Raw genomic sequence first — 16,760 nt, forward strand, 5'->3', positions numbered from 1 at the left:
GGTGAGGTGATTTGCTTCCAGCCTCTTTTCCAATTTACAGGGGACCTGCTCACAAGTCCAAGTGGGAAACGCTGGGTGCGGTGGCAGGAGGGAACAGCCCTCGGGCTGCAGCTGCAGCCAGCCTGCCCCGGATCCTGGTCTCTTGCTCGTGCTCTGCCTTCGGATGGCCACAGAAAGGCACACAGTGGGGTCAGAAACTCTAAAGAGAGCAGCCGCCTCGCCTTGGGGGTTACATTCAGCCTTGTCCTGATTACCACAGGTCCTGCTGCTGGGACTTCAGCTCTGGCGTAACTCACTTTGTTTCTGACACAGCCTCAAGCCAGCTGTGGGGAGGGCTGGCGAGGCAGGGGCGAGTGGGCAAGAGCATCCTGGGAGGTCCTGGACACGAGGGCCTTTCAGCCCACGGCTGGGATAGCTATTTCTACTTTGGCACTCCCCCAAAAGGAAGGGAGAAAACGTAATTTCCTAAAGCACTGACTATATGCCTGGCATCCTACAAGGACTTTGTCCATATTACCACAAGGCCCCTGGACAGTGTTTGTCTCCCTGCCCACGTGCAGGTCCCTGCACTCAGGATCTGGGAAGATTCACACCTTGGATGGAAGAGGGCATCAACAGGTGACAGGGTGTGGGTGACGCCTTTAAAGGGAGAGGGGCAGTGGGCAGGCACAGCTTTGATCCTTAAAGCCAAGGACCTGCATTATCCTGGAGCACCTGGAAGAAGTTATCCCTGGAGACCCAGTATGGCGGTGGGCAGGGCTCCTTCCCCCAGCCAGCGCCTACTATGCACCACTGTGTTCTCTCTGGGGTCTTAAGACAACTCAGCCCTCCACTCCAGAAAATTACAGCCTAGTAAGACACATAAAACACAGGCCTCTGGGGTCCCAGGAAAAGCATCTGAGGGCTCGGGATCGAAGGCAGGGTTATATTTTGAGCAGCTGTGTGACTTACGGCAAGGGATTTGGTTTCTAAAAATATACAGTAGGTACAAAAATACTTTCTTTGCAGAATTGTTTTGTATAAAAACCGTGGCTTCCGGCACATAGCAGAATTCATGAGATACCTGTTGAACAGAATGAAAACAGACAGACAAAAGAGGTGCTTGAAGGCCATGGAGCTCAGAGGAAGGCATGGTGGAGAAGTCAGGAGCATCTCGAAAAGTGGGGTGAGCTTGGTGTGGAAGGGCTAAGTAGGGCCTGAACAGAGGGGAGTGGAATAGGAGAGGAAGGAAGCCACAGGAGGATGGAGCAGCTGAGCCATGGCTAGATGGGAGGGGGAGGGGAGGAAGAGACGCACACCTGGGGCAAGAAAGACAAGGTTTTGTCTTCCAGGGAGCACAAAAATAATAGAGGTGGCGTCAAAGAGTGACACAAAAAGACTTATGCTTAGAAAGACACACTTCTAGGCTGGGCGTGGCTCACACCTATAATCCCAGCACTTTGGGAGGCCGAGGAGGGCAGATCACCTGAGGTCGGGAGTTCGAGACTAGCCTGGCCAACATGGAGAAACCCCATCTCTACCAAAAATACGAAATGAGCTGGACGTGGTGGAGCATGCCTGTAATCCCAGCTACTCGGGAGGCTGAGGCAGGAGAATCACTTGAACCTGGGAGGCGGAGGTTGCGGTGATCCAAGATCACACCATTGCAGCCTGGGCAACAAGAGCAAAACTCCATCTCAAAAAAACATAAAAAATAAGGACACATTTCTAGTGTCCTTAGCAGTCAATGGTAGGAGGAAATCTTGCAAAATGAGAGACCACGAGACAGTCAAACATGAGAGCAGGCAGAAGGCAGCCAGTGCCGGCACTGGAGGAAGGTGATGCGGGGAGGGATGTGGACAGACCGGGGGCAGATCTGAGCCAGACCTCAGTGGTGATGTAGTGACCAGCTGGATTGGCACTGGGACACAACCTAAGATACTCAAAAGGGGAAGGCCTTTAAGGGAATGATTCTGCAGGGGAATGGGCAGGTGTGTGGGGCTGCTGTGGGGGATGATGGATTCAGTTTTCATCTATTTGGTGTGTTTAGTTAAAAAGTCTGCAAGGCCTGAGAGAGAGAAAGAGAGAGAGAGAGAGAGAAAGGGAGAGAGGGAGAGAGAGAGAGAGAGAGAGAGAGAGAGAGATTGAGAGAGAGAGAGAGATATCCAGGGGTAACTGTGAATGTAAACAGAGTACTAGTCTACCCGTGTTTCTGTTGGTGAGGGATCCCAGAAAGCTCTTGCATTTTCTGGATAAGAGAACACTGTGTAACAGAGGTTCAACATCATCTCAGCTTTCTTGGATGACATAATGGCACTTCAGCATCTTGCATGGCCTTGGGGGACCTTACCGTGAGGCTCGATAACTACTGTTGAGTTTAGACCAATCTTCTTGCCTTCTGACTAATCAGTACCCTCATTTTATGTCATTTTTCTCCTGGAAATCAAGTTGAACAACGCCTCAAACAGAACAGCCATTTGAATTACCTCCCTGGTAAGTTTCCCAATGAAACCAGAAGACTAATTGCAAAATCATAGGAGAGCAACACTGAACTCATTTGCTATCTTTTTCTGCATATACTTGAATGGCATTTGGGTTTTCTAGGGCTAGAAAGCCCCTTTCCTTTCCTCTCCTCTACTTCCTCCCACCAAACAAACTTCTGGAAAGTCAAAGATTCTACATATTATTGTCCTTTTATAGATGAAGATATCAGAGTTTCCAGTCTTTCAAGAACGGGAAGGCCGAGAATAAAACGCAAGAAGTGACACTGTCAGGAGCACTCGCAGATGCTGCAGGCAAGTCACTCTTCCCCTTTGGGCCCGGGAACAGATAGGTAGAAATTTACATAAGAAAAATCTAGGACTTTGGTTGAGGATGGCCTGGGTCAAATCCCAGGTGACCTCATACTACGTCAATGGACTTGGACAATGGACTTCACCTCTCAGAACCTTCCTTCCAGCTGCCATAAAATGGTTGGAGGTCCCTTCCTCAAATCACTATGTGTGGATTAACAAAGTGTGAACTAGCCCAGAACACGGAGGACTTCACAAATGTTACTTTTCTTTCTTCTCATTTAATTGTTAACAAAATAAACAACCAAATCATCTAATTATCAATGAGTAACAAATTAGTCAATAGACATAAATGTTAACAACAAAATATGACTGTTTTCATTATTAGTAATGAAAACAATTAACCACTTATTAATTAACCAATCAGTTCAATTATTAATGAAACAACACTTGATCCCTCTAATACTACAGTGACTATTTAATATGATTAGTAGTTACAACGATGATGCATGAATGACCAATTAACCTAATTATCATTAATAAATAATAATGATTCCTAATAACCACCTAGCTCCAATTGGATTTGTAAAGTTAGATGGAATTTGAAGATGCATGAAAATTACTTGCATAAATTAGCATGACAATCAAATTTCTTTGTGACTTGGACATGTCTATGTTGGGGGGAAGCTATCCTCCTCTGACGTGGTAGATCCCTGTGGCACTAACCCTATGACCTCTCACTTCAAGGGGTTTCTGCACAGCGGCCCAGGCCCACAGCCCAACCAGCCTCTTCTCAGGTCAAGGCCTCCCCTGCCTGCATTTCCACCAATTCAAGGAACTTCGTCCTGAGCACAGCACCAAGCCGCACTGCCTGTGCATAAACACTTGGCCAGCCCAGACACCAGATTTCCAATTTTCCTAAAAGGCTTCCAGGATACAGGAGTCACCACATAGGACATCATGGATATGTAGATTTATTGTAAAATTTTCTAGCAGGTGGAATATTTCATTTTGAAAGAAAGGCATGAAAAGCATCTTATAGGAGCCCAGCCACCCCGGGGCTTTGCACGCTCCGAGATGGCAGTGCTGGCTCTTCCCATAATGCCAAGCTAATTAAACGCTCTGAGCTTGGTTTCTCTAGATTTGAAATGAGGGTAAGCAAATTTTGCTCACAGGCAGTTATAAAGAATAGACACGATTATGTATGAAAGCTAAAGAGAATGCTTGGCAACAGCAGAAACCAAACACACATGTTTCCCTTTACTTCTCCCCACTACTCTTTCAGGGATAGGCTCCGTGGGATCAACCTCGGTTTTCCAGGTCAGTGTCAAGATCCTGCTCTGGGCCTCCACAGAGCCCTGACTTCCTCTCCAAAGTTCAGCTCAGTGGATTCTCCTTCCAGATTAATCCTGTGCTTTTGTTTGATGATGCTTTGACATCTTGAGACTTTGTGGATGCAGGGAGGGCCTTCCCCTTCCAGGTTTAGCTAATTCCTAGAGATCGCAAAGGACTTACTTGAGAGTAGGACTCTGATATGTAAACTAGCCCATCCCTAGTCCACCTTCTTCAATCAGGCTCCTGTGGTCTGGGACAGGACACTAACTCTCTGCCCTAAATCACCCCTGGACCAGGTACTAGACTGTGAGAAACCACCCATACAGCTTGGAGCCTGCAGAAATTATTCAAACTGTCCAATCCTAAGCCTGCTCAGCAACTGACCCTGCCTCACCCTTGCCCAGTAGAGGCTCCTGCCCAAGTTTGCCTTTCACTTGTTCTGCCTCCAAACTGCCTCTGTTGCTCCCCGACAGCCCTGCAGGAATCGGACGCTCCCATCCACTGAAACCGTGAGGAGCAAACTATCTCCAACGACAGTCATCTCCTGATCTGTGGGCCTCGACTTGCCTGGATAAATACAAGATTTAGGGTTCAGATGAAAACACCGTCTCTATCTGTGTGTCTTTCTGGCCCATTAATGTCTGAATCCTCATGGCATAGACTGCAGTTACTTAGATTTTACATCCCCAGAGCTGAATTTGGTACCCAGTGTGAACTTAATAAAAACCTATTGAATGAATAAATCCATGAATGAACAAGCAAATGCATGATGGTAAGCAGGAAAAAACAGAGGCAAGGCCCAGGCAAGGTAGACACATGGATATGTCAGGAAGAGTGAACCAGAGGAAATGACTGAGATGCATTGAAACCCAGGCTCTTGCTATGGAGAAACAGGAATGCTTTTACACTGTTGGTGGGAGTATAAATTAGTTCAACCATTGTAGAAGACAGTGTGGCGATTCCTCGAAGATCTAGAACAAGAAATGCCATTTGACCCAGCAATCCCATTACTGGGTATATACTCAAAGGATTATAAATCATTCTACAAAGACACATGCACATGTATGTTTATTGCAGCACTGTTCACAATAGCCAAGACTTGGAACTAACCCAAATGCCCATCAATGACAGACTGGATAAAGAAAATGTGGCACATATACACCATGGAATACTATGCAGCCATAAAAAAGATGAGTTCATGTCCTTTGTAGGGACATGGATGAATCTGGAAGCCATCATTCTCAGCAAACTAACAAAGGAACAGAAAACCAAACGCCACATGTTCTCACTCATCAGTGGGAGTTGAACAATGAGAACATGTGGACACAGGGAGGGGAACATCACATACCGGGGCCTGTCAGTGGGTAGGGGGAAAGGGGAGGGAGAGCATTAGGACAAATACCTAATGAATGTGGGACTTAAAACCTAGATGACGGGTTGATAGGTGCAATAAATCAACATGGCACATGCATGCCTATGTAACAAACCTGCACATTCTGCACATGTATCCCAGAACTTAAAGTAAAATAAAATTAAACTTTAAAAAAAAGAAACCTGGCCCCTTAGCATAAAAGTGGCTGACCTGAACACAGCTTTGATTCCATCAGGCAGTGGCCCCATCCAGGCCACCAGGTGGTGCATACTGCAAATGCTATATTGCCTGGTTCTTAACCACTGAGATCCCTGAACACATGAGGGCGCACAACTACAGGGTGCGACTCCCCGCCATGAAAAACCTGGTAATATTTATACGTATAGCACATAGCTCAATGTCTGGCATTCAGTAAAGATTTACTGAATGAAAATGACTTCAAAGTTAAAACTGAAAGAATGAAATCTCTTTTCCCAGATAACAAGCAAAGAGTTGTAAGGGGAAAAATTATAGCTTAAAATAATTTGATAGAGCTGCATTGATGGTGAATTTTAAAATATACAAGATTGACTCACTATGAAGCAAGGTAATAAAACATAAGGCAAAACCCACTCTGTTTTTCATTATTAATAGCAAAATGCCACAGTGAATGTGAAATCTTTAGAACATGGTGAATTATGATGGATCATATATTCCTATTCCCTGCTGCATCCTGACCCGAATGAAGGGTGCAGAAATGAAGTCTCAGATTGCGTCCAAGGTGCCATCTTTCACTAGAATGCTTTCATGTCAGCCAGCAGGAAAAACTGGCTTCTGAAGTGCAGTGAGCAGTGTTTTCCGGATGACTGCCTCCCTGCCAACGCGGATGGACAGTGTGACCGCCACCTCAGGGGGTCTGGTGTGGGGGCAGTGGGGCTGTCCAGTTCCAGGTGGTGCTGAAGCCAGCTGCTTTACCACAGCTCTGGGAGGACCAAGCGGAAGAGTCCAGCAGTGACTCGTGCTTACCTGCTTGGTGCCAAAGAGGCCAGGAGAACAGGGACAGCCATGTCTGTCTATCCCGTGTGCACTATGCCTTGGGACCTCGTTATCACCTCTCACAGTCACTGCTCTTTCTCAACCTTTGGATGTGCCCTCCCTTTTTGTGGTGAGAGCTGAGCCTGGGTCTCTGCCATTCCCTCTGTGCCTTCTGCTTGCTGGTCCTGCTTCAGCATGAACTTACTGATGCCAGGGGAGGCCCAGATTGGGGGACAGAAGTGAAGCTTCGGTGGGTAGGGGGTCAAAGAAAGGATGAAGGGAGTTCTTTACACTGCAAAGGCCAGGCATAGAGCTTCAGGGGCTTGCCCTGTTTTGTTCACGCTGTGGTACCCTGTGGGGGATGCATGGTGATACTGCATTTGCAAATAAGGAAGACTAAGAGAGTTGGGCTTCGGTCATGTAGGGAGGAAGGGTTTTGGATTTGAAGCCAGGTGTCTGCCTAGCAGAGGGTGGCCCTGAGTGAAGCCCTCTGCACCTGGTGCCTCACCCCTCATCTATGACATGGGGACAAGGACCCTGAGGGTACCTATCTAGATGGGTGGTTGTCAGGATCCACAAGGCCAGCACTAGGATGGCACAGCTGGACCTGTGGGAGCAGGGCCAAGTATGGCCCGTGGGAGTTGGGCCAAGTATGAGGACAGAGGAAGCCACACCAGAACTGAGTCCTAAGAGACCGAGAGAAGCTGGAGGAAGGAGGAGGAGGCAGAGAATCCAGGGAGCTAGGACAGCACCTGCCTAGGAACAGAGGCCTCTGTGACTGGGGCCCTAACCCCATCATTTTACAGATGGGGAAACTGAGGCCTGAACAGGGGGAGGACTTGGCCAATGTCCCAGTGTTTTGGAGGACAGACTGAGACCCAAACCAGGCCTCTTAGCTCCTATGACAGTGGCCGCCCTTTTGGTTTTCTGGTGTCTGTGGCTGAAGGGGGCTGTAAGCTCCCGTTACAACTCTCACTGGGTTCATCTTCCTATCCCTGCTGCTCCGTGCCCTGTGCTCCGGCGGCACCACATGCTGCCCGATTCCTGCCCAGTGCTGTGCTGTGGTACACCAGGTCCCTGCAGAGCTGTGACCCAGGGAAGGTCCTCCCTTCTCTTGCCCCTGCCTGGCTGGCAGTGCCTTGTCTGCCAAGGGGAGACAAGCCTCCTTGTGGCTGATTTCCCCACCACCTCATCCTGGGGTTCCCCCCTCACCTCCCAGCACTTCCCTTTCTCCTAGAACTGCTCATCACTTTTGTCACCCCTGTCTGCCTCCTCCAAGATGGCAATTCCTTCAGGATAGCCAACAATGGTCATTCAGCTCCCACACCGGACAGCGGAGGAGGAGGGAGGGAGGACATGTGATCCACTGGCCGTTCTTTTTAATAGTTTGATGAGGTGGCCAGCAGGATTCTGGCTGCCCACCTGAGTGCTGCTGCCTGGTCATTTATTTAATAAGAGAAAAGCAGCATTGCTATGGAAGAGAATGTAAAAGGTAGTTACCTGTGGCCCCAGCAATCCAGGGATTCCAGGTGGTCCCACGTCACCTTTCTTCCCCTGAGTGTAAAAGAAGAAGCTAAAATTAACAAGCAGGCAATTGTCAACTAGAGCTGGTTTCATAATGAGTCTCGGTGGACATTTGGGTCTTTATTACTCTCAATCTCCCGGATTAACATTTGTCCCTCAGGAGCGCCCCACAGAGGAGCAATGTGGAATCAGAAAATGGACTCAGGCTTTTTCTGAGGTCAGGAGTGAGGCTTTGGGTTCCAGCTCTGTAACTTAAATGTGCTTGGTAACACATGGCCCCATATTCAAAAGATGCTGAAAGATATACCAGAGAAAAGCCTCCTTTTAATCCCAGTCTCAGCCACTCAGTTCCTTTCCTTGGAAACAACTAATCTTACCAGATGTTGGTTAATTCTCCCAGAGAGATTTTATGCATCTGTAAGCCTTACACACACACACACACACACACACACGCACACACAAACACACATATTCCCCTGTCCGCCTTTTCTCCACAGACTTCAGCATGCCATTCAATCTGTTAAACTTTTTTGCTTCTTTGTCTCCATTTAATGTATGTAAGCCACATCCCATATCACATGGAGAGTTGCTGGTATCTTTATACAGGTGCATGGTTTTCCCCGTGCAAATGAGGCATGATGCACTGAAACAACCGTCTCCTCGTGGCCAGGGAAGTTACCGAGGGCATTTCTGCTCTTCTGCTGTGGGAATCCACACTTCAGTGCATATATGCTCAGTATCCAGTAAGGTGATGTTGTGGGGCCCTTAAATAGGGGTGTGGGCCATCTCCTTAAATAGGGGTAAGGTGTGTGTTGGTTAGTTCACACAATGTGGTAATGGCATATATTGTATAACAGAGGTTATCTGAAGGACAGAATACAGCCCTTTTTGGCATTGTCCTGGTGGTTTTTTTGATTAAATAAAAGCATTGCAATCGGAAACTGAAAGTAAAATAAGACCTTGATAAGATCTACATTTTGGCCGGGCGCGGTGGCTCAAGCCTGTAATCCCAGCACTTTGGGAGGCCGAGACGGGCGGATCACGAGGTCAGGAGATCGAGACCATCCTGGCTAACACGGTGAAACCCCGTCTCTACTAAAAATACAAAAAAAAAACTAGCCGGGCGAGATGGCGGGCGCCTGTAGTCCCAGCTACTCGGGAGGCTGAGGCAGGAGAATGGCGTGAACCCGGGAGGCGGAGCTTGCAGTGAGCTGAGATCCGGCCACTGCACTCCAGTCCGGGCAACAGAGCGAGACTCCGCCTCAAAAAAAAAAAAAAAAAAAAAAATCTACATTTTTTTGTGTGCCTATTTCATGGCAAACTCTCTTTCTAGTTCTTCCCACATGGTCCTTTCTTAATTTACACTGCAAGAGGATCCTGGAATGCCCATGTTTTCATCCCATTGATGAGTGTGCAAATCGAGGCTCAGAGCTCATGTCTCTGTTGTTGCACAGCTAGTAAGGGGCAGAGGTCAGAACACACCCAGTTCTATGCAGACTTGAAGCCTGTGCTAATATTGCTGGCTTCTCAAGGCTCTGAAGAATTAAAAGGGATGCTTTCTACAAAATGACTCTAAGTATATCTGTGAGGCTGTAAAACTTGATATCATCCTCTCCTCTCATTCAGCAACTCTGGCCCTCTTCTCTCTGCCCCTTGGTGACTCTTGCTCGTCTCCACTCTCCCAGAACCCCCAACTCAAGCAAACTAACAAGGCCTTTTTTTTTTTTTTTTTTTTTTTGAGACAGATTCTCACTCTGTTGAACAGGCTGGAGTGCAGTGGCACAATCTCGGCTCGCTGCAACCCCCACCTCCCAGGTTCAAGTGATTCTCCTGCTTCAGCCTCCTGAGTAGCTGAGATTACAGGCACATGCCACCATGCCTGGCTAATTGTTTGTATTTTTAGTAGAGACGTGGTTTCACCATGTTGGTCAGGCTGGTCTCGAACTCCTGACCTTGTGATCCGCCTACTTTGGCCTGCCCAAGTGCTGGGATTACAGGCATGAGCCACCGTGCCCAGCCAGGCCTTTTTCTTACCTTCGACTGTGCCCAGACTATCCCACTGTTTCCCCACTGATCCGCATCTTTCTCATTTCTTCCCTCTCTCCACCCCTTCTTTTCTCCTTTCCTTCCTTTTCTCTTTTCCTTTCTTCCTTCCCTCCTTTTTCCTTCCTCTCATATTTAATGAGCAACTAGTACGTGCTGAACCTAGGAAACAGGCTGTGATCCCCCTACCCACACCCTCCCAAAAGCAGCCCTTCCCCAGGCGCAATGGGCTACACAGTGTTGCCATACTCTCCTGCCTCCACTTCAGAACACCACCATCAAACCAAGGTCTGTCTTCTACACATAATCCTCAAGGAGGTTGATGCCACTTTATTAAGGGAACAAAGGTATTAGGGTTGCACATGACGGAAGTTTGGTGGAGCTCAGAGGCAAATGTTCTTTACGAAGCTTCAAGTCCTAAAATCTCAGGGGTCTCACACATTAGACTTAGCCCATTGTGGTTGAAAGTGGAAGATAAAGTTCTGCCTCTTTCTCCCGCTTAGTTGTCCACATACTCAATCCTCCTAAATGCCGAGTCCCGGGGACACTGGCAGGATTAAGGTATGGCCTCTGCCCATAAGGGGCTTGTAGTTTGCTAAGAAGGCAGACACAAGCCCATGTAATGACCACTCAGCCTGTGCTGGGCATGCAGCAGCATCAGGAGCTCCTGGTTCTGCCTAAATGGCTTAAGCAGATGTCCCAGGGAGGTGGTGCTGATGTAATGTTGGAAGGAGAAAGAAGAGCTTCCCAGTGGGACAAGAATTGACTGTAGGGAACAGCACAGGAAAGTGTACAGAGGCAGCCGAGAGCCAGACATTGGCAAAGACTGTGTGTCACCCAGGATGGGAGGCTGTAGGATGCAGTCAGCAAGCAGTCGTGAAGGTCTTGAATGGCCTGGACCAAGCACAGCCCCCCAAGGGGTCAGGGGTTTCAAGTGACCACACAACCTGGTCCAATCTATGCTGGCCCTAGGAGCAACGGGGAGGATGAATTAAGGCTGATCAAGCTGCTTCTCTCACTGCCCAGCATAACCCATAACGTCGCCTTGGGCCAGCCCACCATTCTCTCTCCCCAGAACCACTGCAATAGCCTCCTAAACAATGCCTCCCTTAATACATTTGGTCATCGCACTTTTCCCCTCAAAGCAGCCAGGATGATATCATTAAAACATAAATTATGTCACGTCTCCTCCACTCAAAACACTGCAATGCCTCTCAGCTCACTTAGAGCAGAACTTTAATGACCTCCAGCCTGCCCTCCACGAACTCATTTCCTCCAACCCTCTTCTCATTTCCATGTACTTTTTTCCCACCTCCAGTCACACTGGCCTCCCACCTCCACCTTGAATCTGCCAAATGCATTCCAAACTGAATGTCTGTCCACTGGCGTTTCCTTCTGCCTGGGTTTGTTCCCCAGGTATTCACACAGATCAATTCTTCAATTCAATTTGCTTTCTGCTCAAATGCTCCTTTAACTGAATGTCCTCTTTGGCCAGCCTCACCAGAATAGCACTCCCGCTGTCCCATTGTGTCCTCTCACCCTGCTGTAATTTCCTTAGTGTGGATCCTCACCAGATGTACCATTGGCATTCGTGCTTATTTACTGTATGTCTACCCCTACTGGGACACAAGCCACCTGAAAGTGGAGTCGGGCTCTGTTTTTGTTTGATGCTATATACTGTGGCTCTGGACAGTGCCTGCCACATGGTGGACACTCAATAGACATTTGTGGGCTGAATAAATTGCCCCTTTGAGAACTATGCAGTCCCAAGCTATGACGGTGGCACTGGGGAGAGCAGTGAAAAGTAAGAGAAAAGTGATATCAGAGAGTAAGGGAAGATATAACTTGGAGATTTATTGACTAGCAGAGAGAGTGAGTGAGCCTGGTGTAGAAGCCCCTGGATCCACACCTTTGAGCTACGGAATGCATCAGGCTGGAGGGTGTGATGATGTCTGGGTCACAATGAGTTTCTTGATACTTGCCAGGTAGAATCCAAAATGTGATCACAGATACCTTCAGAAGACAGCCAAGCCTTGGAGGCACTGAGTTTCTCCATCCATCTGATCCTGCTCTGATTAATGCAGACATCGGGAAGCTGATCATAAGACAGCTAAGAGTTGTCAGTTCCCCTTCCTCAGGGAAAGGAAACCAGACACCTTCCATTTTCTATCTAGACAGACACCCCCTCCAATTGCTTCCAGGTGACTCTATAGAGAGTCACTGGTTATTTACAAGATGAATAAACCATTTTCCCTCAAGGTCAGTGGGAGTACCCAGTGAATAATCATCGGAAGTTAGAATCCAAGCCAGCAATGTAACTGTGTTGAGAGGAAAGACTGAAAGGAGAGATTGGAATATCTAATAGTTGGTAGGAAGGGATGAGAGAGAAGGGATGCAGGGCCGTGATTGAGCAGAGTGACTCATTAAGATGCCGATGTGGTCGGGGGATGAAGCATCAGTTCCCTCTCCGGGGTGACACGATCACCATTTGGGGATGCAGCAAGGTCTCAGCAGCTCTTCGCTTCCTCAGCTGACCCCAGGATCTTATGTAACAACGTTACTCATGCTCAGGAAGGTGAACACCTAAGCTGACAACAGGATTTGTGAAAGGCACGAATGCAGGAGGTGTTCCTGTGCCAGGAAAGTTGAATCAATTGGTCTGGAAGAACAGGTGTATGGGCAAATAGGAGGCACGTGGTGGACAAGAGAGAAATGAAAGAAACACATCTATGGAAGCGAACATCATACGCATTAGGTTTTCAGCAAGGAGAAAAAAACCAAAAAGGTGGCAAGAGGCCAGAGAAAGAAAAGTGTCAGAGCAGGTCTTTCATGGGTCATCCATGAAGGAGCATCACCCAGAGAAGCCTCAGGGTAACGTCTCTCTGGCCTTTCTACCTTCCACACCCCCAGCGTCATGGGCCATTCCAGTGTCTCTCAAAGCTGGCCTTCCTTTCTGTAGCCACAGCCACAAGAACCCACCCTGTTTCCAGGCCCAGTCTCTTCCTTTAGGCCCTCCTGGGCCAACCTGTGCAGGCAGGTTACCCTTCCCAAAGGGTGAAAGAAGCTCTGTCCAAGTCACTTCTCTTCTCTTAAGTAGTTAGAGGAGCTTCATTATCCCAAAGACATATCTGAGCTGTTTGATTTGGAGATTCCAAGCCCTGGGATTCTAACCTACCTTTTCAATTTGGTGTCCAGGGTTCACACCACTGTCTCCCAAGCAAGAGCCCAAATGGACTGCTTAGCTCAGCCCCAAACACCCGCTTAGGACTTCTGATGCCTGAGCCGTTGCCATGCTGCTCCCTCTGTCTGTAATCCTCCCTTCACAGCTCAGCCCACCAAAATCACATCCCAGTTCAGTGCCACCTCTTCCATGAAGTTTCAGCAGTAATGATAAATAACAGTTCGAATGATGAGAAATAAATACTTGAGACATGGATTCCCCGGAGCCACCCAAGAGCTAACAAGTTAGAATTGCCAGGGGTGGGGTACAAAGCTCCAAGTGAGTAGAATCAAAAGAATTCTCTGTGTTCTTTCTCTCAACCCCTTTCCTCTATGATATGGTAAGGAAAAGAAGTCTAAATCTAAGGTACATTGGAAGGATAAGCCATTTAACTTGCTGAGTCTTTGTTTTCCCACATGGAAGATTATAATCATGATAATTATTTCAAAAGATAATAGGAGAAGAAATGATTTAATATTTGAGGAAGTTATTTATAAAACACAATAAAGCATCCCTCAACTGTAACAGACAGTGATAAGAATGAGGAGGAAGATGATAATGACTATGAGGAAGAAATAGTGAGAGTCATATTCTGGCTCCTTTGTGTTCTTGTAGTGGGTGATAGACTGTGTGCCAAATAGATCTGGTTTCAAAATCTCAACCTCCTAGCAGTGCCACAGAGTTTAAATAGATGATGCCCACAAAGTACTTAGTAATAGTGATTATGGTGAGGACAGTGGTAGCGGTTGGTTGGTAATTTTGATGATAATGATGGTGGTGGTGGTCATGGGGTCTTGTGGTGGCATTGATGGTGATGGCATTAATGGTGATGGTGGTGATAGTGGAGTTGATGGTGATGGTGGTAGTGATGGTGATGGTTGAGTTGATGGTGATGGTGATAATGGTGATGATAGTAGTTATGGTGATGATAGTAGTGATGGTGATGGTGATGGTGATGGTAGAGTTGATGATGATGGTGGTGATGGTGATGATAGTAGTTATGGTGATGGTGATGGTAGAGTTGATGATGGTGATGGTGATGATAGTAGTGATGGTGATAGTGATGGTAGAGTTGATGATGGTGATGGTGGTAGTGATTGTGATGGTGATGGTGGAGTTGATGGTGATGGTGGTAGTGATGGTGATGGTAGAGTTGATGGTGATGGTGATGATGGTGATGGTGGAATTGATGGTGATAATGGTAGTGATTGTGATGATGATGGTGGAGTTGATGGTGATGGTGATGGTAGAGTTGATGATGATGGTAGTAGTGATTATGATGGTGATGGTGGTAATGGTGGTGGTGATCATGGTGATGGTGATGGTAGAGTTGATGGTGATGGTGGTAGTGATCGTGATGGTGATGGTGGAGTTGATGGTGATGGTGATGGTAGAGTTGATGATGACGGTAGTAGTGATTATGATGGTGGAGTAGATGATGATGGTGGTAGTGATCATGATGGCGATGGTGGAGTTGATGGTGATGGTGGTAATGGTGGTAATGGTGGTGGTGATCGTGGTGATGATGATGGTGATGCTGCTAACATTATTGGTGGTGGTGGTGGTGATAGCAGCAACTCTAGTAAAGGTAGATGTAGCAGCGGCTATGTAACCTCTGCAGTTTTGTCCCATAACTGGTTGCAGAGATTTGAAAAATGCTAGAGAAAATAAATATTGTGGAAATAAAGAGCTGTTTTACTAACAATAGGCCTGTTTCTTGTCATTTTTCTTTTTTTCTCTTTTAAATTGCTACCCAGCACAATATCTGGATTAAGTGTTTATAATTTATCAAGAGGGTGGATTTTTCAAGCCATTCTGAATGCCAAGATGCTGAGCGGAACTGGTATTTCCAAGGTTTCCTGTCTGCCCACGGAGAGGAGGAAAGCCTAGAAATTCAGAACAGCAATTCTCTCCCAGCCAGGATGAGTTAACAGTCATCTGAGGGGCCATTAACAGATAAAAGGATTGTTTGTGCAACTGATTCTAATATGTGCCGTATGGTCTTCTGCTCAGTTCCTGTTCTCCAGGCCTCCAAATGTCAAACATGATTATTTTCTACTGGTTAGAGCTGAAACCAGGTGCGCAGGGAAAACCTAGGGTGTCCTGATATAAACCCTGGCTTCATGCCATGAAATGAATCAAACAGTAGCCTAGGATCCAAACAACACTGTTACCATCTGGTAGAGCAGGAAAAGGCAGGAAAAAGATTTTAGAATGAAAAAGGAAAACAAATTCAACCTAGGCTGCCACTGCAGAAAAAGACTGGCCATGTTTCCTTCCTCAAATCTACTAGAAATCAGAGCTGGTGGGCCAGATAAACTTCGACAATAATGAGACCCTTGGTTCCAAGGGAAAGCCAGGGATTAAGCTGATGCGTGTCCAATGCATCCTATTGGACAGGCATGGTCAGGTATTGAACACCCTAGATCTATTTAAAGCATGCACAGCAAGGACAGTTAACTTCCATGTTAGAATTCTGATGTGCACATGGATACACACACACACACAACACACACACTCATACTCACAATATTGAAGCAAAGAGAGTGGAGAATTTGGAGCCAGGCAGATCTCATGCCCCAGGTTTAAGTACCCCCATTACCTACAGCCTGGGTGACACTCAGTAATTTGATATACACCTTTAAGTCTTAGACTCCTAATTAGTAGAATGGGATTAAAACCACAGTATCTCATAGAATCCTTGTGGGAATTAAATGAGAATCATGGGTGCAAACAGTTCCCAAGGGAAGTGCCTGCTATGCAGGGACTATTCAATCAATGTTATTTCCTTTCTTCCTTCTCTTAGCTATACAACTTTAAAGAGAGATTCCATTTTTAACATGTGTTCTTAAAGTAAATGACACAGTCAAGAACACCATGGGATGGGTGGGGAGTACTGCCATCTTTGTAAGAGGCGACATCTTGTTGGATAGGATCACCTCTCCAGTCCTCATCTATTGATGAGAAGGAAGAGAAACCAGAAGATATTGAGAAAACGATCAGAGGAACCGAAAAGGTTGTCACGCGCTGTGGGAAGAGCAATGACAAAGATCTAAGTGACCTTGAGAAGGTCATTCACGTTTCTGGACATATTTCTCACTGTGAGTCTCAAAGATCCCTGCTGCCACAATGCTTCTATAGACATTCCAAAGTTTACATTTTGTTGAAATGTGTCACAATATACAATTTTTTTTAGCAATTTTTCTTTTCTTTTTTTTTTTTTTTATCTTCCAGAGAAGATAAAAGATGATGTCTAGGCGATTTCAGCCGAGACTCAGTGCCACAGAGCAAGGCAAGGTGTAAGAAGGGACCACATTCTCTTCTCCAAAATGAGGCATCCCCTGTGGAAGGTGAGAACCCAGGTGACCAGGCACCCAGTTCTGAATCTTGTCCTTTTCTAGTCATTCACTTATGTTCCCTAACTGTAGGAGATTATGTTAATGCCATTATCTATTATGCATATTTTATATGCATATTCCCA

The 16,760-nt window shown here is 46.8% G+C and overlaps 1 protein-coding gene across 1 annotated transcript in view; it reads right to left on the reverse strand.

Moving 5' to 3' along the window:
- The window catches only part of COL22A1 (collagen type XXII alpha 1 chain), a 336,220-nt gene that overhangs the window by 149,667 nt on the left and 169,793 nt on the right, over positions 1 to 16,760 (reverse strand). The window contains exon 23 of the mRNA XM_033202916.1: positions 7,993 to 8,046. Coding sequence (XP_033058807.1) covers positions 7,993 to 8,046 — 54 coding nt within the window. The remainder of the gene's footprint in view (positions 1 to 7,992; positions 8,047 to 16,760) is intronic.

Source organism: Trachypithecus francoisi, unplaced genomic scaffold (genome assembly GCF_009764315.1).
Source record: "Trachypithecus francoisi isolate TF-2019V2 unplaced genomic scaffold, Tfra_2.0 Lachesis_group7, whole genome shotgun sequence".
Classification (NCBI taxonomy): domain Eukaryota; kingdom Metazoa; phylum Chordata; class Mammalia; order Primates; family Cercopithecidae; genus Trachypithecus; species Trachypithecus francoisi.